This window comes from Oncorhynchus mykiss, chromosome 18 (genome assembly GCF_057628025.1).
Source record: "Oncorhynchus mykiss isolate SJ-2025 chromosome 18, ASM5762802v1, whole genome shotgun sequence".
In the NCBI taxonomy this organism is placed as follows: Eukaryota; Metazoa; Chordata; class Actinopteri; order Salmoniformes; family Salmonidae; genus Oncorhynchus; species Oncorhynchus mykiss.
In genome coordinates, this window is record NC_143039.1 from 59,309,155 (window position 1) to 59,331,114 (window position 21,960).

Genomic DNA, 21,960 nt, shown 5'->3' on the forward strand with positions numbered 1-21,960 from the left:
ATAGGGTTCAATTTAGGCATTCATTCTGATTGGTTAGGGTTGGGATAGGGTTCAATTGAGGCATTAATTCTGATTGGTTAGGGTTGGGATAGGGTTCAATTGAGGCATTAATTCTGATTGGTTAGGGTTGGGATAGGGTTCAATTGAGGCATTAATTCTGATTGGTTAGGGTTGGGATAGGGTTCAATTTAGGCATTAATTCTGATTGGTTAGGGTTGGGATAGGGTTCAATTGAGGCATTAATTCTGATTGGTTAGGGTTGGGATAGGGTTCAATTTAGGCATTAATTCTGATTGGTTAGGGTTGGGATAGGGTTCAATTTAGGCATTCATTCTGATTGGTTAGGGTTGGGATAGGGTTCAATTTAGGCATGAATTCTGATTGGTTAGGGTTGGGATAGGGTTCAATTTAGACATTAATTCTGATTGGTTAGGGTTGGGATAGGGTTCAATTGAGGCATTAATTCTGATTGGTTAGGGTTGGGATAGGGTTCAATTTAGGCATTCATTCTGATTGGTTAGGGTTGGGATGGGGTTCAATTTAGGCATTAACTCTGATTGGTTAGGGTTGGGATAGGGTTCAATTTAAGCATTAATTCTGATTGGTTAGGGTTGGGATAGGGTTCAATTTAGGCATTAATTCTGATTGGTTAGGGTTGGGATAGGGTTCAATTTAGGCATTCATTCTGATTGGTTAGGGTTTGCAATTGGCTTAATTAAATTCATGCATTAATTCTAATTGGTTGAGTTTAGAAAAACAACTCCAGGGTTTAGTTTAGCATTTGATTGGCTTTGTTAATTCATTGTGGAGGGTGCAGTGGTCTAAATTACAGTCTCTCATTATATAGATCTGGGTTAAATCCAAGCTCTTTTTTTGCTCCAGTGGACAATTTTGACGCCGCCTCCCGACATTCTGGAGACCTACAAAAACATCAAATGTCACCTTGATTCTAGAGGGATCTTCTTGCCAATGGACCTCTGACTACAATACCACACCATCAGGCTACCTGTCACTTTAACCTGGGGGAGACACACACAGTAGCCAGGTGGGGTCATGTCAATGTAGCCTGATAGTGTTTTATTTAACTAGGCAAGTCAGTTAAGAACACATTCTTACTGCCTTGCTCAGGGGTAGAACAACAGACGTTTACCTTGTCAGCTCGGGGATTTGATCTTGCAACCTTCCGGTTATGTGCGTGCGTGCGTGCGTGTGTGTGAGAGAGGGTGTTGTGTTGTGTGTTGACAGGTTTTAAATGCTGACAGTGACAGTGGGAGGATAGAAGTGACATAGTAGCACCTTCTCTGGTCTCTGTCTGTCTGTCTGTCTGTCTGTCTGTCTGTCTGTCTGTCTGTCTGTCTGTCTGTCTGTCTGTCTGTCTGTCTGTCTGTCTGTACAATGAGTGCAAACATTTTTAATTGGCTAGGTGTATGTGATTTCTGCGGGAATTGAACACAAAACCAAAACCAATTTTTACACACACACACACACACACACTGGTTCTATAGGCTTGAAGGAGCTATTTACAGTTCTGAGGGGGGAGCAGAGGGAGAGGCGGTGTGAAGCTGTCTCCTTCAGGAATTGAGGACACAAAAAGTCTAGTTTTTCTCTCCTAGTCTTACTTCCCTCCACTCCCCCACCCTCCCTTCTCTCCCCCCGTCCGCTCCCTCTGTCTCTCTCTCCCTCTCTCCTTCTCTTTACTTCCCTTCCGCTCTCCTTCCCTCTCTCTCTCCAGAACATGGAGGACCACCTAGCGTTCCTGATCACCGTGCCCACCACCCTCTTCCTCTTCCTCTCCATCTTCATCCTGGTCTGCATAGAGTCCGTCTTCAACCGCATGCTCCGCCTCTTCTCCCTCCTTATATGGGCCTGCCTGGTTGCCATGGGTTACCTCTTCATGTTCTCTGGGGGGATCCTCTGTCCTTGGGACCAGGTGAGATGGGGTGGGGTGGGGTGGGGTGGGGTGTGTGTGTGTGTGTGTGTGTGTGTGTGTGTGTGTGTGTGTGTGTGTGTGCGCGCATGCGTCAGGCGTGCGTGTTGGTCAGAGTTGTGTGTACATGTTTGTGTAGAAGAAGAAAACTGTCCATTAATACTTTATTGTCCATTTGTCCATTAAAGAGAACGTAGCTTTTTTGCTTTTCAACACAATCCCTGGAGATACACATTCAAGTGTTTGGAGCCACAGGGCCAGCCACGGTGCAGCACTCCTAGAACCATTCTTTCAGTGGTTGAGTGCCTTGCTCAAGACCACTGTGGCTGGAGATGGTATTTAGAATAATTTACCACTAGATTTTCCTGTCAGATCTGGGATTTGACCCGGCAACCCTCCTCCCTAACCTCTACACTACCAGCTTGTTGTGTGTGTGTATGTGCTTGTGTGTGTCTTAAATGTATTTGACAGATAATACGGTGTGTGCTAATTGTTCCTCATGTGTGATTTAAGTGTTAGGTCACAGGAGGGGAACGATCAGGAGACTGATACATGACCTTTCTAAATATAGGCCTATTCATGTTACTCTCCTTACCCTCCCTCCTTCCCTTTCTCATTCCAATTTCCTTTCCATTTTATCTCGCTCTCTCCCAGTCCCTCCCACCTCTCTCTGTCTCAACTTATTTCGCAAATTCTATTTATATCCCTCTGCCTCTCTACCTCACCTTACCAGGCCTCCTTCCATTTCACCCTCTCTCCCCCTCACTCCCCCTCTCCTTCTCTCCATCCCTCTCTCCCCCTCTGTTTCTCTCCTCCTTCCCTCTCTCTCTCAACCTTGCTCCCCTCTCCTTCTCCTACCTTCTCTCCATCCCTCTCTCCCCCTCTGTTTCTCTCCTCCTTCCCTCTCTCTCTCAACCTTGCTCCCCTCTCCTTCTCCTACCTTCTCTCCATCCCTCTCTCCCCCTCTGTTTCTCTCCTCCTTCCCTCTCTCTCTCAACCTTGCTCCCCTCTCCTTCTCCTACCATCTCTCCTTCCCTCCCTCCCGCTTCTGTTTCTCTTCTTCCATCCCCCTCTCACTCTCTGCATCCCACTCTCCAGAGCCGCCTTTTCCTATACGCAGATCATGCGCTGAGTGCAGGGCCCTGCGGTCACTTGGTGGCACCCGACCAAAAAGGAACTCAGTCGGGTAGTGCACCAGCAGTTTCCACTTGTTATGTCAGTCACTCAATTAGCCCATCTCAGCAAAAAAAATGTAGGTTGCTAGGTGAGGTCGTCTAGCCAGCTATCTAAACCTTGTAGTAGGCATAATCATCACCAAATTACCGACACGCAGGTCATGTGTTCAGGGCCCTGACCTCCAGGGGGCCCCTGTTGATTTTGTTAGTCACTCACACAGACATCACATGACCATGGCATAAGTCATGGCAAAATGTGAAGAATTGTAGAAAGTGTGCTTAAAACAGCAACACTTTCTCTACACCCCTTGGCAAAATATGTAGAATTGCAGGAAACGTATCCACTGTCAAAACTGTTTTGCTCACGAGGTGGGAGGGACCCCCAAACAAATCTCGCTTAGGGCCCTCAAAAGGCTAGAGGCGGCACTGACTCTCTCTCTCCCTCCCTCTCTCATACCCCCTCTCCCTCCCTCCCTCATCCCCTCTCTCCTCCTAGCTTCTCTCATCGTGGTGGAGCTATTTTTATCCATCTCTCCATCTGTGAGAGCATAATCATACTGCATTATTAAACAACCTTTCTCTCTCTCTCTCTCTCTCTCTCTCCCTCACTCTCTCTCTTTCTCTCTCGCTCTCTCTCTCTCTCCCTCTCTCACTCTCTCTCCCTCGCTCTCTCTGGCTCTCTCTCTCCCTCGCTCTCTCTCTTTCTCTCCCTCGCTCTCTTTCTCTCTCGCTCTCTCTCTCGCTCTCTCTCTCTCACTCGCTCTCTCTGGCTCTCTCTCTCCCTCGCTCTCTCTCTTTCTCTCCCTCGCTCTCTCTTTCTCTCTCGCTCTCTCTCTCTCCCTCGCTCTCTCTCTTTCTCTCTCGCTCTCTCTCTCTCCCTCGCTCTCTCTCGCTCTCTCTCTCCCTCGCTCTCTCTTTCTCTCTCGCTCTCTCTCTCCCTCTCTCTTTCACATCCTCTTTCTCTTTCTCTTTCTCTCTCGCTCTCTCTCCCTCTTTCTCTTTCACATTCTCTTTCACTTTCTCTCTCTCTCTCTCTCTACCCCTCTCTACCTCTCTCTCTCTTCCTGTTTCCTCCTTAAACAGACAGTAATCTCGTATCATTTCTCCAGTGGTTATTTCACATTCTTAGCAGGCAGCTTCAGGAGGAAACATGTTGAAAGGAGAACGAGTGTTATTATACATTGCCTTCAGAAAGCATTCATACAGTGCCTTGCGAAAGTATTTGGCCCCCTTGAACTTTGCGACCTTTTGCCACATTTCAGGCTTCAAACATAAAGATATAAAACTGTATTTTTTGTGAAGAATCAACAACAAGTGGGACACAATCATGAAGTGGAACGACATTTATTGGATATTTCAAACTTTTTTAACAAATCAAAAACTGAAAAATTGGGCGTGCAAAATTATTCAGCCCCTTTACTTTCAGTGCAGCAAACTCTCTCCAGAAGTTCAGTGAGGATCTCTGAATGATCCAATGTTGACCTAAATGACTAATGAGGATAAATACAATCCACCTGTGTGTAATCAAGTCTCCGTATAAATGCACCTGCACTGTGATAGTCTCAGAGGTCCGTTAAAAGCGCAGAGAGCATCATGAAGAAGGAAGGAGCACACCAGGCAGGTCCGAGATACTGTTGTGAAGAAGTTTAAAGCCGGATTTGGATACAAAAAGATTTCCCAAGCTTTAAACATCCCAAGGAGCACTGTGCAAGCGATAATATTGAAATGGAAGGAGTATCAGACCACTGCAAATCTACCAAGACCTGGCCCTCCCTCTAAACTTTCAGCTCATACAAGGAGAAGACTGATCAGAGATGCAGCCAAGAGGCCCATGATCACTCTGGATGAACTGCAGAGATCTACAGCTGAGGTGGGAGACTCTGTCCATAGGACAACAATCAGTCGTATATTGCACAAATCTGGCCTTTATGGAAGAGTGGCAAGAAGAAAGCCATTTCTTAAAGATATCCATAAAAAGTGTCGTTTCAAGTTTGCCACAAGCCACCTGGGAGACACACCAAACATGTGGAAGAAGGTGCTCTGGTCAGATGAAACCAAAATTAAACTTTTTGGCAACAATGCAAAACGTTATGTTTGGCGTAAAAGCAACACAGCTCATCACACTGAACACACCATCCACACTGTCAAACATGGTGGTGGCAGCATCATGGTTTGGGCCTGCTTTTCTTCAACAGGGACAGGGAAGATGGTTAAAATTGATGGGAAGATGGATGGAGCCAAATACAGGACCATTCTGGAAGAAAACCTGATGGAGTCTGCAAAAGACCTGAGACTGGGACGGAGATTTGTCTTCCAACAAGACAATGATTCAAAACATAAAGAAACATCTACAATGGAATGGTTCAAAAATAAACATATCCAGGTGTTAGAATGGCCAAGTCAAAGTCTAGACCTGAATCCAATCGAGAATCTGTGGAAAGAACTGAAAACTGCTGCTCACAAATGCTCTCCATCCAACCTCACTGAGCTCGAGCTGCTTTGCAAGGAGGAATGGGAAAAAATTTCAGTCTCTCGATGTGCAAAACTGATAGAGACATACCCCAAGCGACTTACAGCTGTAATCGCAGCAAAAGGTGGCGCTCCAAAGTATTAACTTAAGGGGGCTGAATAATTTTGCACGCCCAATTGTTCAGTTTTTGATTTGTTAAAAAAGTTTGAAATATCCAATAAATGTCGTTCCACTTCATGATTGTGTCCCACTTGTTGATTTTTCACAAAAAAATACAGTTTTATATCTTTATGTTTGAAGCCTGAAATGTGGCAAAAGGTCGCAAAGTTCAAGGGGGCCGAATACTTTCGCAAGGCACTGTACCACATTTTGTTGTGCTACAGCCTGAATTTAAAATGGATTAAATTTATCTTTTTTCTTCTCACCCATCTACACACAATACCCCATAATGACAAAGTGAAAACATGTTTTTATACATTTTAGCAAATTTATTGAAAATGAAATACAGAAATATCACATTTACATAAGTATACATAAGTGTATCAGCTTTGGCAGAAATTAGAGCTGTGAGTCTTTCTGGGTAAGTCTCTAAGAGCGTGACACACCTGGATTGTACAATATTTGCAAGGTATTATTTTCTAAATTCTCCAAGCTCTGTCAAACTGGTTGTTGATCATTGCCATACAACCATGTTTAAGTCTTGCCATAGATTTTGAAGCAGATTTAATTACAAAATGTAACTCAGCCATTCAGAAACATTCACTGTCATTTGGGAAGCAACTCCAGTGTATATTTGACCTTGTGTTTTAGGTTATTGTCCTGCTGAAAGGTGAATTCATCTCCCAGTGTCTGGTGGAAAGCAGACTGAACCAGGTTTTCCTCTAGGATATTGCCTGTGTTTAGCTCCATTCTGTTTCTTGTTCATACTGAAAAACTTCCCAGTCCTTAATGATGACAAGCATACCCATAACATGATGCAACCACCACTATGCTTGAAAATATGGAGAGCGGTACTCAGTACTGTGTTGTATTGGATTTGCCCCTAACATAACACTTTGTATTCAGGACAAAAAGTGAATTCCTTGCCACATCTTTTGAAGTATTACTTTAGTGCCTTGTTGCAAACAGGATGCATGTTTTGGAATATTTTTATTCTGTAAAGGCTTCCTTCTCTTCACTCTGCAACAATGTTGTTGATCCATCCTCAGTTTTCTCCTATCACAGCCATTAAAGTCTGTAACTGTTTTAAAGTCACCACTGGCCTCATGGTGAAATCCCTGAGCGGTTTCCTTCCTACCTGGCAACTGCGTTAGGAAGGACGCCTGTTTCTTTGTAGTGACTGGGTGTATTGATACACCATCCAAAGTGTAATAACTTCACCATGCTCAAAGGGATATTCAATGTCTGTAACACAACAAAATGTGGAAATACTATCTAAAGGCACTGTATGACAGGTAGGTCAGTTATAGAACACCACTCAGGTGTCCTGTGATGATGGTAAATGGCTCAGACTATAAGAAGGAGATAAATGGCTCTTTGCTGTGAGTCAACCAGCCTGGAGCCAGGAGGAAGAACACTCTCAACCATATTGATGGAACCCAATGAGCTAAATAACACTGTCTGTAACTACTGCTGAGACTACAGTCTGTCCTCATACAGAGAGAGAGAGTGTGGGTAGGGATAAACAGAAAAATAGGGGTGGGGACTCCCTATAGACAGAGAGAGACCACAGGCCAGAGAGAAATAAATAATCTGAAAGTTTATAACAGGTTATGTTCTGCTTAGTAACAGAGGCTCTCACAATCTATCACACACACACCCATACATGCACACACACACACACACACACACACCACACCACACCACACCACACCACACCACACCACACAGAGCAGCCCTTTTAGCTGAGGAGTTGGTTGTGTCTGGGCCTGATTGAATCTCTCAGGAGAGAGCAGGTATTAGTGGAAGGCAGATTGTACTTGAGCTCCGCACACCTGGTACCATCAAAACAATACAACCCTCCCTCACACTAACCTGGCTGGTTGGCTGGCTCTGGAGCCTACCACACAGAGGAGAAGAGATGGAGAAAGGGAAGGAGAGAGAAGGGGTGGGGAGAGAGGAGATGGAGAGAGAGAGAAGGGATGGAGAGAGAGAGAAGGGGTGGAGAGAGAGGAGATGGAGAGAGAGAGAAAGGATGGAGAGAGAGAAGGGATGGAGAGAGAGAGAGAAAGGGTGGGGAGAGAGGAGATGGAGAGAGAGAAAGGATGGAGAGAGAGAGAAGGGGTGAGGAGAGAGAAGGAAGGGAAGTAGGAGAGAGCTAGAGATATGAAGAGAGAGAAAGAGAGAGAGAGAGATGAGATGGGCGAAAAGACAGAGCACTACAGAAAGAAAGAAAAGGAAAGAGAAAGTCAGAGGCATTGAGTGTGAGAGCGAGTGGGAGAGAGAAAGAATGAGGAAAAAACGAGAAACGTATGATTCAGTGAATGGGACAGGGGTCATTAGAATGCAGGGTTGAGAAGAAACAGGGAGACGGGATGCAAGGCTGGGAGGGTGGTTGAGAGGAGACGGGGAGATAATGAAGGCAGAGGGACTAGAGAAATGATAGGGTATTAGAATGCAGGGTTGAGAAGAAACAGGGAGAAAGCGAGATAAGGAAGGTAGAATGAGTAGAGAAATGATAGGGTATATCAATTTCCCCTGTTCCAACTTAACTCTTTCCAGAACTCACGCACACAAATTGGCTCCTGGAAAAATCAGGAGAGAAGTGTCTCTATTTTAAAGGTCAACAGTCATAATCATGTTGAAAGATTAGTGGAATCTGTGTGAGTAGCTGGACAGGTAGGATGACTGACAGTGAAGGTGACAGAGGAATGGATGAGACTGAGGCAGGAATTCCTTTAACCATAAAGTGGTATATTTACTGAGTAGTCTGTGCTGCATCACAAAGGAAACAAATAACATGTATCCAATCAGATTCATAATCAAAGATCAAATCATATCATTCATTATTAACATAATTTAGGGAGGTCAACAGTTCAGTTCATTAAGTCAATAGTAATCATCCGCGAGTCATTTAGGCTCGTAACTATTTATCATAAATCATGAAAGAATACAAACAGGGAATGGTTATACAATCTATAATCCCCATGATCAAAGTCTATCAGTTAGCAAACAATGACGTTTCTCATTTCACTCTTTCAATTGTCTTCATGTGTACATATAATCAATTTCAATACATATGAACCATATCGGTTGCATAATTGGCCTATGAGGATCCGTAGGGCCGTGATCATTGACAATTCACATTACACAATATGTTTGAAGCGTGCGCGCCAAGCCGCGTTCCGCAGTAATAACTATAAACAATAACTGAATGGCCCACTCTCCCGATCGCCACAGATCATTCAGATGAAAGGTAACATAGTCGGTGGACTTACGTGGATTCATGGACGCACAGAACTTCTGGATCAGATGGAGTTAAGGAAGAGAAAGCAGCGAGATCAGGCAATGGCAATTTCCTCCTTTTATGGAGTTGAGATCTGTCGGACATTTCCACCTGACCTAATTAAAGCGCCCCTGGCTCAGCTGAGTAAATGGCAATGAATTTAAGGAGTATTCCACCAACTCCATGGGCCTTTTCTACACATGTTTTTCATGAAATTGGATGATATTTGGATGAAACCAAATCAATGTATGATGACCAACGTATGAAAAATGACTATTGCTTCTACATTGATAAAGTTCCTGGTACCCTCTCCAATGTCAAACACTTGGAAGACAGGAGGTGGGATTATTAAGGGATAGGATGACATCACCCTAACTCTCATTTTACAGCACCCCTCTGTCTCAGTATGTGTAGCCCCTATATCTCATGCTGTCTGGACAGGGAAACAGCACCCCTCTGTCTCAGTATGTGTAGCCCCTGTATCTCATGCTGTCTGGACAGGAAAACAGCACCCCTCTGTCTCAGTATGTGTAGCCCCTGTATCTCATGCTGTCTGGACAGGAAAACAGCACCCCTCTGTCTCATTATGTGTAGCCCCTGTATCTCATGCTACCTGGACAGGAAAACGGCACCTCTCTGTCTCAGTATGTGTAGCCCCTGTATCTCATGCTACCTGGACAGGAAAACAGCACCTCTCTGTCTCAGTATGTGTAGCCCCTGTATCTCATGCTACCTGGACAGGGAAACAGCACCTCTCTGTCACAGTATGTGTAGCCCCTGTATCTCATGCTACCTGGACAGGAAAACAGCACCTCTCTGTCTCAGTATGTGTAGCCCCTGTATCTCATGCTACCTGAACAGGGAAACAGCACCTCTCTGTCTCAGTATGTGTAGCCCCTGTATCTCATGCTACCTGGACAGGAAAACAGCACCTCTCTGTCTCAGTATGTGTAGCCCCTGTATCTCATGCTACCTGGACAGGAAAACAGCACCTCTCTGTCTCAGTATGTGTAGCCCCTGTATCTCATGCTACCTGGACAGGAAAACAGCACCTCTCTGTCTCAGTATGTGTAGCCCCTGTATCTCATGCTACCTGGACAGGAAAACAGCACCTCCCTGTCTCAGTATGTGTAGCCCCTGTATCTCATGCTGTCTGGACAGGGAAACAGCACCCCTCTGTCTCAGTATGTGTAGCCCCTGTATCTCATGCTGTCTGGACAGGAAAACAGCACCCTCTCTGTCTCAGTATGTGTAGCCCCTGTATCTCATGCTACCTGGACAGGGAAACAGCACCCCTCTGTCTCAGTATGTGTAGCCCCTGTATCTCATGCTACCTGGACAGGGAAACAGCACCCCTCTGTCTCAGTATGTGTATCTGTATCTCATGCTACCTGGACAGGGAAACAGCACCCCTCTGTCTCAGTATGTGTAGCCCCTGTATCTCATGCTGTCTGGACAGGGAAACAGCACCCCTCTGTCTCAGTATATGTAGCCCCTGTATCTCATGCTGTCTGGACAGGGAAACAGCACCCCTCTGTCTCAGTATGTGTATCTGTATCTCATGCTGTCTGGACAGGGAAACAGCACTCCTCTGTCTCAGTATGTGTAGCCCCTGTATCTCATGCTGTCTGGACAGGGAAACAGCACCCCTCTGTCTCAGTATGTGTAGCCCCTGTATCTCATGCTGTCTGGACAGGAAAACAGCACCCCTCTGTCTCAGTATGTGTAGCACCTGTATCTCATGCTGTCTGGACATGAAAACAGCACCCCTCTGTCTCAGTATGTGTAGCCCCTGTATCTCATGCTGTCTGGACAGGAAAACAGCACCCCTCTGTCTCAGTATGTGTAGCCCCTGTATCTCATGCTGTCTGGACAGGGAAACAGCACCTCTCTGTCACAGTATGTGTAGCCCCTGTATCTCATGCTACCTGGACAGGAAAACAGCACCTCTCTGTCTCAGTATGTGTAGCCCCTGTATCTCATGCTACCTGAACAGGGAAACAGCACCTCTCTGTCTCAGTATGTGTAGCCCCTGTATCTCATGCTACCTGGACAGGAAAACAGCACCTCTCTGTCTCAGTATGTGTAGCCCCTGTATCTCATGCTACCTGGACAGGAAAACAGCACCTCTCTGTCTCAGTATGTGTAGCCCCTGTATCTCATGCTACCTGGACAGGAAAACAGCACCTCTCTGTCTCAGTATGTGTAGCCCCTGTATCTCATGCTACCTGGACAGGAAAACAGCACCTCCCTGTCTCAGTATGTGTAGCCCCTGTATCTCATGCTGTCTGGACAGGGAAACAGCACCCCTCTGTCTCAGTATGTGTAGCCCCTGTATCTCATGCTGTCTGGACAGGAAAACAGCACCCTCTCTGTCTCAGTATGTGTAGCCCCTGTATCTCATGCTACCTGGACAGGGAAACAGCACCCCTCTGTCTCAGTATGTGTAGCCCCTGTATCTCATGCTACCTGGACAGGGAAACAGCACCCCTCTGTCTCAGTATGTGTATCTGTATCTCATGCTACCTGGACAGGGAAACAGCACCCCTCTGTCTCAGTATGTGTAGCCCCTGTATCTCATGCTGTCTGGACAGGGAAACAGCACCCCTCTGTCTCAGTATATGTAGCCCCTGTATCTCATGCTGTCTGGACAGGGAAACAGCACCCCTCTGTCTCAGTATGTGTATCTGTATCTCATGCTGTCTGGACAGGGAAACAGCACTCCTCTGTCTCAGTATGTGTAGCCCCTGTATCTCATGCTGTCTGGACAGGGAAACAGCACCCCTCTGTCTCAGTATGTGTAGCCCCTGTATCTCATGCTGTCTGGACAGGAAAACAGCACCCCTCTGTCTCAGTATGTGTAGCACCTGTATCTCATGCTGTCTGGACATGAAAACAGCACCCCTCTGTCTCAGTATGTGTAGCCCCTGTATCTCATGCTGTCTGGACAGGAAAACAGCACCCCTCTGTCTCAGTATGTGTAGCCCCTGTATCTCATGCTGTCTGGACAGGGAAACAGCACCCCTCTGTCTCAGTATGTGTAGCCCCTGTATCTCATGCTACCTGGACCAAAATAGTATGACATGTTGCTACCGTAGCATTTGGTTGATTGATGCCAACAAGCATTTGAACAGTTAAATTCCCCTCAAGTGGGGCCAATTTGGATTTTGCTCTACACCAATCAAATGACATCCTAAGCGAAATGTCATTTTCAGAAAAACATGTGTTTCTGGTCTGCTTGTGTTGATGTCCTGCAGTAGCTAGCTTGCTACATCGCCCCTTTCCAAAGCCATGGAAGGAGATGGGGATTTGGACCTGTGGTTTTGACTTAATTCTCTGTACAGGCCAATGATTATGACGGCGATTCAGATCTAACAATAAAATGTACTGAAACATGTCCTCCATCTATTGAAAAGTACAGAGGGATATTGGAAAACAATATCACATCCAGCCAATGGCCTTTCTGATGAATCAGCTGCACTTCTAAGCACACTGGCAAATGTTGACCGGTGGCAACAAAGTAAAATGCCTGAAAAAAAAGTTGCCACCTTCGTTTTCAACCGGTGTGTGACACTATCCCAAAACATGAACAATTAGTCTTGGGTAGGCTGAAAGGAGAAGGGCCCAGTTACACTGAAGCACAATGCAAAACTGGCAGATGTACAGTCTACTCCTGTATAGCTTTAGAAGACCTGGAGTTAAACAGCAGCTGCTGTGGACAATGTTATGATAAACAAGATGCCGCACAGAAAATCATTGGAACCACAACTGAACAGAACGCACATATGCTGATGTGTTGAAAGAAATGTGTCTGACTGATGTTGACATTGCCTCCTGTGAAGTATCAGATGAATGGAAAAACAAGATGGCAGACCTGGTTATGAAATATCACAGCATATTTTCCGGAGGGAAACTAGAAGGTAGCGAAGCAAGAGACTTTGTGCATAGAATAAGACTGAACGATGAGAGGCCTTTCAGACTTCCTTACCACAGAGTGCCACCATGTGACTTCCAAAAACTGAAACAAAACTTGAAGGAAATGGAAGAATGTGACTTCCTCGGGAAATCGAATAGTGAGTGGGCATACCCTCTTGTTCTTGTCTGGAAACCAAATGGTGAACTCAGAATCTGTACAGATTTCTGATGGCTCAATTCGAGACCTGAGAAGGATGCTTATCCCCTAACAAATCAAGACGATCCACTGCCGTCATTAGGGTAAACGGCCTTTTCAGCACAATGGATCTGACATCTGGATTTTACAATATTCCCATAAAGGAAGAGGATCGTAAATACACAGTCATTACCACACCAGTTGGCCTTTTAGAATATAACAGAATGGCTCAGGGCCACTGCAACAGCCCAGTTATGTTTGCAGGATGATGGTGTCAATCTTTGGAGACCAGAACTATCTCCCTTTTGTGCTATCTAGATGATGGAACAGTTGGAGCTGGTTTTCAGTAGACTCTCAAACAACAATTTGAAGCTTGCCCCAAATAAGTGGCACTTCCTTCTGCGTTTTATGAAATTCTTGGGCCATGTGACATCTCAAAAAGGGATTCAGACTGACGAGGGGAAAGGGACGGCCATCAGTGAGATGACATCCTCATGGAGATGGATGGGAAAACCCCTGGACTGAAGAGGGTCCAGTCATTTCTCAGAATGATGAACTATTACTCCCACTTTATCAAAGGGTTTTCAGAAATCGCTTAGCCACTGTACTGTTTAACAGCGGGACAGAAAACCATCCCACAGGCTGACACCTGAAGTTAAAAGCAGCTGTGATAAACACTGTAGTTTAAAGTGCCCGCCTTAGTAATGTGTCTTTAAGGTCTGTCTGGGTTGATGGAATTCTACAGGGGTGAGTGTGACAAAGTGAAAATGTAGAGTTTCCATCAACCTCGCTCGCGCTGCGTGCAATGTAGATATCAAAGAACGCCGCAGTTCCCGGGCAGAGTAGTGGGTGAAACCATTCACTTCATGAATAGGGGTGATGGTAATAAAGTTTCCTTTCATTATGTGTTGCTGAATTCATAAGAATATTTGCTGCCATTGTATTAAGGTTGGCAATACGAGAGGCCTTCAGACTTACAGCTTTTTGTATTATTTTCCTTGAAAGAACTAGTGGGTTTTAAGTGCTTCTCCCCTATTTGGAAAGTTGGTCTGCCTGCTCTTCAGTCTGAGAGAGATATTCTGACCGTACTGTCAATGCCTGTCATCACTGTTTGATGTCTTTTACTGCAAATAAAAACCAAGTCAACCTGAAGTGAAGGTGTCCGTGTGCCTTTCTTCTGCGTGGCTATAGGAAGTTGGTTACATGTACTGTATATACAGTGCCTTGCGAAAGTATTCGGCCCCCTTGAACTTTGCGACCTTTTGCCACATTTCAGGCTTCAAACATAAAGATATAAAACTGTATTTTTTGTGAAGAATCAACAACAAGTGGGACACAATCATGAAGTGGAATGACATTTATTGGATATTTCAAACTTTTTTAACAAAAGTTTATCTCAATACTTTGTTATATACCCTTTGTTGGCAATGACAGAGGTCAAACGTTTTCTGTAAGTCTTTCACACACTGTTGCTGGTATTTTGTCATCCACTCCTCTAAAGCAGTGATGTTTTGGGGCTGTTGCTGGACAACACAGACTTTCAACTCCCTCCAAAATGTTCTATAGGGTTGAGATCTGGAGACTGGCTAGGCCACTCCAGGACCTTGAAATGCTTCTTACGAAGCCACTCCTTCATTGCCCGGGTGGTGTGTTTGGGATCATTGTCATGCTGAAAGATCCAGCCATGTTTCATCTTCAATGCCCTTGCTGATGGAAGGAGGTTTTCACTCAAAATCTCACGATACATGGCCCCATTCATTCTTTCCTTTACACGGATCAGTCGTCCTGGTCCCTTTGCAGAAAAACAGCCCCAAAGCATGATGTTTCCACCCCCATGCTTCACAGTAGGTATGGTGTTCTTTGGATGCAACTCAGCATTCTTTGTCCTCCAAACACGACGAGTTGAGTTTTTACCAAAAAGTTATATTTTGGTTTCATCTGACCATATGACATTCTCCCAATCTTCTTCTGGATCATCCAAATGCTCTCTTGCAAACTTCAGACGGGCCTGGACATGTACTGGCTTAAGCAGGGGGACACATCTGCAGCATTTGAGTCCCTGGCGTCGTAGTGTGTTACTGATGGTAGGCTTTGTTACTTTGGTCCCAGCTCTCTGCAGGTCATTCACTAGGTCCCCCCGTGTGGTTCTGGGATTTTTGCTCACCGTTCTTGTGATCATTTTGACCCCACGGGGTGAGATCTTGCGTGGAGCCCCAGATCGAGGGAGATTATCAGTGGTCTTGTATGATTTCCATTTCCTAATAATTGCTCCCACAGTTGATTTCTTCAAACCAAGCTGCTTACCTATTGCAGATTCAGTCTTTCCAGCCTGGTGCAGGTCTACAATTTTGTTTCTGGTGTCCTTTGACAGCTCTTTGGTCTTGGCCATAGTGGAGTTTGGAGTGTGACTGTTTGAGGTTGTGGACAGGTGTCTTTTATACTGATAACAAGTTCAAACAGGTGCCATTAATACAGGTAACGAGTGAAGGACAGAGGAGCCTCTTAAAGAAGAAGTTACAGGTTTGTGAGAGCCAGAAATCTTGCTTGTTTGTAGGTGACCAAATACTTATTTTCCACCATAATTTACAAATTAATTCATTAAAAATCCTACAATGTGATTTTCTGGATTTTTCCTCATTTTGTCTGTCATAGTTGAAGTGTACCTATGATGAAAATTACAGGCCTCTCTCATCTTTTTAAGTGGGAGAACTTGCACAATTGGTGGCTGACTAAATACTTTTTTGCCCCACTGTACATATACTCCACTTTAGACACCCCTCCTTCTCTCTAATCCTTACATCTTATGGTTCCACAGGAAGAGAGTAACAGGATAAGAAACCATTTTTTCTCCCATCAGGGCATCTGACCTGACCTCCTGACCTCAACCCCTCCTTCGCCTAATCCACAGATGTCCTCTCGTATCACCTATCGCACTCCCGTGACTCTCTCCCATCCACCCAGCACATTCCACAGCCACTCTGTCTTTCTACAGATCTCAATCCTTTATGTACTATGCGTCTGATCTATCATGTCTTTAATTTCTTAATGTTCAAAGTTAACCCTGAATCCGACAATGTTAAATTGTCTCCCTGTAATGTTCAATGGGAGAATCTCAATTTGTTTTGCTCTCCTCCGTCCTCTCCTCTCCACTTTGAAACAGGTCAAAGGTAATCGAGGAGCAGAGGCGAGAAGAGGAAACGTGGAAACAAATGCGCTTGTTTGAAATGAGACCCTCCTTCTCCATCATCAAAGGATGTTTAAAGGGGTGGAATCCCACAATAAATGTGTAAAGTGATAAAAAATGAATTTAGCAAGATATTTTAATGCTAAAACGATAAGATGCGTATCATTTTAAAATGTGTGCATGCTTTTCTCCTTCAAGAATACAACAGCTGATTCAAAGAGGGTGTGGCGGATATAATGACCGTGGACACCGCGAGGATAACCTTGTGCATCCTCTGCCGAAGTAGATAATCGAGGAGGGGAGCAGACTCCCTTGTTTGCCTACTAACGAATTGACACTCTGCTTGACCACTCAACCACTTATCACTTTCTGGGTCACGGAGGAGAGGAGGACTGAGGAGTCAAGGAGAGGACAAACTTTTCCCCAATTGAGAATCTCCCTATGACTTCCTACTTTTTGTGATGTAACATGTCAAAGTGTCCCCCCTGTTATATCCTGTGTCTTCCTCTCTCTTAGGTCTCCTTCTTCCTGTTCATAGTGTTTGTGGTGTAACATGTTAAAGTGTCCCCCTGTAATATCCTGTGTCTTCCTTTCTCCCAAGGTCTCCTTCTTCCTGTTCATAGTGTTTGTGGTTTACACCATGCTGCCGTTCTCCATGAGAGGAGCAGTCATAGCCAGCATCATCACATGTTTATCACACACAATCACACTCAGTGTGTGTCTGGCATCTACTGCAGAGGCCTTTGAACCACTGGTGTGGCAGGTAAGAGAACACACACACACACCTTTGTTAAACACATGATGAGTACACACACACACACACACACACACACACACACACACACACACACACACACACACACCATGTATCTGATGCCTCTGCCGTGACAACAATAGCAGTATTATCAGCAGCATTCTTTTTTTACTAACAAAATGCTTATTATATCCCCCGAGAGTCTAAGGGCCCAGGGCTGGGTGTCTACTAAGCTATCATATGGAATTGTTTTAACATGGTCATACCAAGGATCATTTAGCTATTTGATTTAGAATTGTAGGACCCTTGTAGAAATCCCCACAAAATATATACAAAAATATTTGATGAAACACTGAATTTTTTGCCTTACTGCTATTAGCCCATTGAATAACAAATTCACACATGGAAAACCAGATAGTCAAACATTTTATCAAAAGGAAGTCATTTTTAAAGTGTCTGTTCTGTATCTGAGATATAAGAAAGCTCAGGATTGATTTTATTTTTTACTGTGGAATTACCTGTATACCTTTTTTTACATGGAAATGCCCTGTTCACTTCCATACATTTTTTGGCCCATGTACCGGTTTACATTCAGACGAGTCCCGTGACACTTGTGGGGGTCGTAGAGCAAAACAGAAAAACACCATCGTGGGCGTGAGAGTCTCATCTTTCCATTCAAATTGGTATGTAGCCCAAACCGCTCGGACGCTATAGGCGTTTTCCTGAGAAGACCGATTTTCGGGATGTCTCCTGGTCTGACAAACACGCCATAGCTCGACCACCTTTCACCTCAGATGGAATTGAGACGCAGACCATGCAAAAAAGATATCTCTAGCTTAAACAGACGGATTTGGATGGGGATTTAAAAAGTATTATTATTATTTATTATGTCTCAAGGGGCACACGGGGGCCCTCAAATGGAGAAATTATTGTATTATTATTTATTTATTATATATGTATATTTGTGTATTTACTTTTTATGCACAGCTCATGAGGCCCCTTGATGATGTGAGGCCTGAGGCAATTGCCTCTTCTGCCTAATGGTAAGTCAGTTTGAGCTGTGGATGATGACTCATACCTTTACAGAGTGCCCTCGAACAGAGCTGGAATAGCTGAGTGTGTGTGTGTGACTCATTGAGACCCATTCTATCCAGCACATTGGCATTTATTGAGATGACTCATGTACTGGAGGCAGCTCTGCAGATTGGTCTCTAGCTGGAACAGAAGTAAAGTCATCAAATCTGACTTTAAACCTATCCCTAACCTTAACCACACTGCTAACCCTAACCTTTAATTAAGACCCAAAAGCTCATTTTTATGAGCCTATCAGCTTTGCCTGGCCTACCTAGCAGAAACCACTCAGTTTTGACTCAGGGCAAGACTCTTGACAAGAAACGTAAAACTGCTTCTATCCAGGGTCTCTCTCTCTCTCTCTCTCTCTCTCTCTCTCTCTCTCTCTCTCTCTACTCTGTGTGTCCTCAGTACACTCTTCATTACCAGAGTAGAGCTCTCAGTCTAAATGAACTGTCCTATAAAGACTGACTGGGGCCGGGGCTAGAGGCTGAGCCTCTGTCCCAAATAGCATCATATTCTCTATGGGCCCTGGTCAAAAGTAATGCACAACATAGGGGATAGGCTGCCTTCTGGGATGCAGCCTTTGAATAAATTAACTGAACACAATAACCTGCTCTACAGAAGCTAGCTAGGTCAGTGGAGCTACAGCAGGCCTTAGTGGTCATTATGTCTGTGCTGCTGGTCAATGCTAACAATATTAGTGCCTACGCAGAAATAAAAGGCTAGGATGTTGCTCACAAAGTCTGTCACATACCTGTGTGTGCAGGCAGGCAGGCAAGTGCACATGCAAACACAGGTACACACACACACAGCCACAGCCAGTCTCAATCCCTCTCAGGTAAACAAACGTGTATGTGTTTGTCTGTGCGTGTGTGCGTGCGTGCGTGCGTGTGAGCAGGTACATGCCTGCCAAGCGTGTGACAGACTTTGAAGGGTGCATGTTTGTGTGCCTGCACACACACATACACACACACACACACACACACACACACACACACACACACACACACACACACACACACACACACACACACACATACACACACACATACACCATGGTTTACTGGAAAAACCCTTTCGAGGTCTCTGTAAATAAACGTAAATGTAATAAACGTACTTATTGCCTGGTCTTCTAAAGACCTGTGTCTATTTATTTACAGGGCTTTGATGAGCCTGATGTTGACCTAGTGGGGAACTAAATGAACAAGATGTGTGTACTAGGGCAGGTTTATAGGGCAATAATGTGTTATGGAGTTGTATAGATGGACATTGAGTGATTAGAATATAGGAGACTGCATCTGCACTGGCGTCAGACACTAACCTTATCTTTAGGAGTTTCATCTTCGTGTGTGTTAGAGAGAGGGAGGAGATGAGAGAGAGATTTGTATTTCTCTTGATTGAGTCATTCACAGGTGACTCTTTCAGGATTTGACTCAAGTCTCCAATAGCATCTGTGTTCTTCTATACCCCTGCTTTTCCACCAGCTGACCATTGTGAAGTTGCACCCTGTCTGTATGAGGCCCAGTTAGGGGGTCTCTCTGATGTGTGATGCCACTGGGATTGCCAGAGGTGAGACCAAGTCACAAGCTAGTTTCAAGTCTTAATGTCTGAGTATCATGTCGACTCAGAAGTAGAACGGGTCAAATCTCGAGTCAAGTCCAAGTCGTGCATTCTAAGTTGAGTCTCGAGTCGAGTTTAAAAAAATCTATACATGCAATGTCTTGTTCAACTACAAATTGTGACCTTGGGACTATAAGGTTCTCTCTGACATTTTAGTCAGAAATGAGTTAGTCACATATAACAGATCTTTAGATGGTTCTTCATATGTCTGTGGAGATTTCTGAAAAAGTACATTTTATGTCAAAACTAGTTCTATCTGCATAAATCCATTTGAACTTGGCGCTTCTAGCCAAAATATGCAATCCAATCACAAGCCTGCACAAATACAGATGGACCAATCAGAACACGTCTTTGCCTTGTCCCTCTAAGTATGGTCTAGCTAGTCTAGCCAGCAATAATGGCCCGCAAGCAAAAAAACAACGATGTCAGGAATCTTCAAGTAAATTATGTTGTCACATCGTTTTTCAGTGATGACAGTAATTTGTCTGACGATCATAATACATTTCTTAATGTATTTGATGATGTGTTCTGACTATCTTTGTAAAATAGCATGTAAATCTTAGTGGGGCAAACACATTTTTCTGGGTGGATGCACGCCAGCAAAGCCACTATACAACTAAGCACTAAACATTACAAATGATGTGGGTGAGACACATGGGCTACTAACAGCTTACAACACAACATACACTTAGTATTACTTTCTTGGCTACAGTATTCATATCTCTGTTGCACATTACATCATTTATGCAGCAACATACAATACATTTTTGGACTCACTTTGTTGTGCTGCGCTCACTTGAACAGGAAGGTGACGCGGCGGTCCTTCTTGTGGGCTCCAGAAAGAGGCCCGAAATCCCAACTTAGAATTCAGAGTTGGATGACCGTTCAAAATGATTTTCCGTATTTTCCCAGTCAGACCTAGTTTTATCCGAGTTCCCAGTTGTCTTGAACTCACTGAAGTCTGAGATTTTCCAGTTCTGAGTTCCCAGTTGTCTTGAACTCACTGAAGTCTGAGATTTTCCAGTTCTGAGTTTCCAGTTGTTTTGAAAGTGGCAGAAGTCATGCTAGATTGATAGCATGGCCAATGTATTCAAACTTTCCTAGCCCATGGCATTACCCCCTTTTTTGTGATATCCAATTAGTAGTTACGATCTTGTCTCATCGTTCCAACTCCCGTACGGACTTGCCAAAATTTGAGAGCCAAGCCGCACTGCTTCTTGCTCACTTAACCAGGAAGCCAAGCCGCACCAATGTCTCAGAGGTAACACTGTCAAACTGACAACCGGAGTCAGCTTGCAGATGTCCGGCCCAACACAAGGAGTTGCCAGAGCCCGATGAGACAAGGGCATCCCGGACGGCTGAACCCTCCCCGAACCCGGACGACGCTGTGTCAATTGTCTAGCTTGCTAGCTAAGATTTTGATAGTGTGATGTTGACATGATCAGTCCAATCAAAGCTACGGTAGATATAACGTGATTTGACATTTTATCTGTGGCCAATGACCTTGAGCCTTCTTGGATGGGCACTTCTAATGTAAGTTCACGGCAGCACCCAAGGGGCTTTTTTAAAATTTTCTAGCTCTACCCGTAGATTTTGCGGCGACGTAGTGTCCCCATGAGTGACAGAACAATGAGCCAATCCCGGCGCAGCTAGGGAACATTACCAACCCCTCCGCTCGGTGTTTTCCGCTGGCTGCCCCACCACCACAGAAGACACTGAACTAGGCTGAAACACCTGCATTTTGGAGCAGCTCTACTTAAGAAAGCAAAAAAGAGACCATGTTTGTATGCGGCTATTAACTCAATGATGATTTATTTTTGACATTGTTTGCAAATGGATACGTGAAGCATATTAATGCTAAAATAACATGCAAAACAGGAAAGAAATTTTAAAAAACAGGCGCCACTGGTCTTCTTAAAAACTGAACATGTCTAACTCAGAAGAGTCAGCTGGAACCTTATAGCTGAACCCAGATTGACATGTCTGAGCCATAAGGTTCTATCTGAGATTGCACACCCCTACAAAAACGGATGTATAAATGTCGCAGGACTTTGATACTCTGTACTTTAGATACCTTTAAGGTGAGGACCTTAATGGGTTATGAATGAAGAATTCACTACCAAAAAGTTCTGAAATCTGGGATGTGAAAACTTTGATGCTAAATATCTCAGAACTATGCTTTGCGCAGATAGAACCTTAT

The 21,960-nt window shown here is 44.5% G+C and overlaps 1 protein-coding gene across 2 annotated transcripts in view; it reads left to right on the forward strand.

Annotated features, from left to right (window-relative positions):
- The window catches only part of LOC110496472 (adenylate cyclase type 2), a 98,239-nt gene that overhangs the window by 10,615 nt on the left and 65,664 nt on the right, over positions 1 to 21,960 (forward strand). For both annotated transcript variants that reach the window (XM_036953052.2, XM_036953050.2), the window contains exons 2-3: positions 1,733 to 1,930; positions 16,914 to 17,075. In XM_036953052.2, coding sequence (XP_036808947.1) covers positions 1,733 to 1,930; positions 16,914 to 17,075 — 360 coding nt within the window. The remainder of the gene's footprint in view (positions 1 to 1,732; positions 1,931 to 16,913; positions 17,076 to 21,960) is intronic.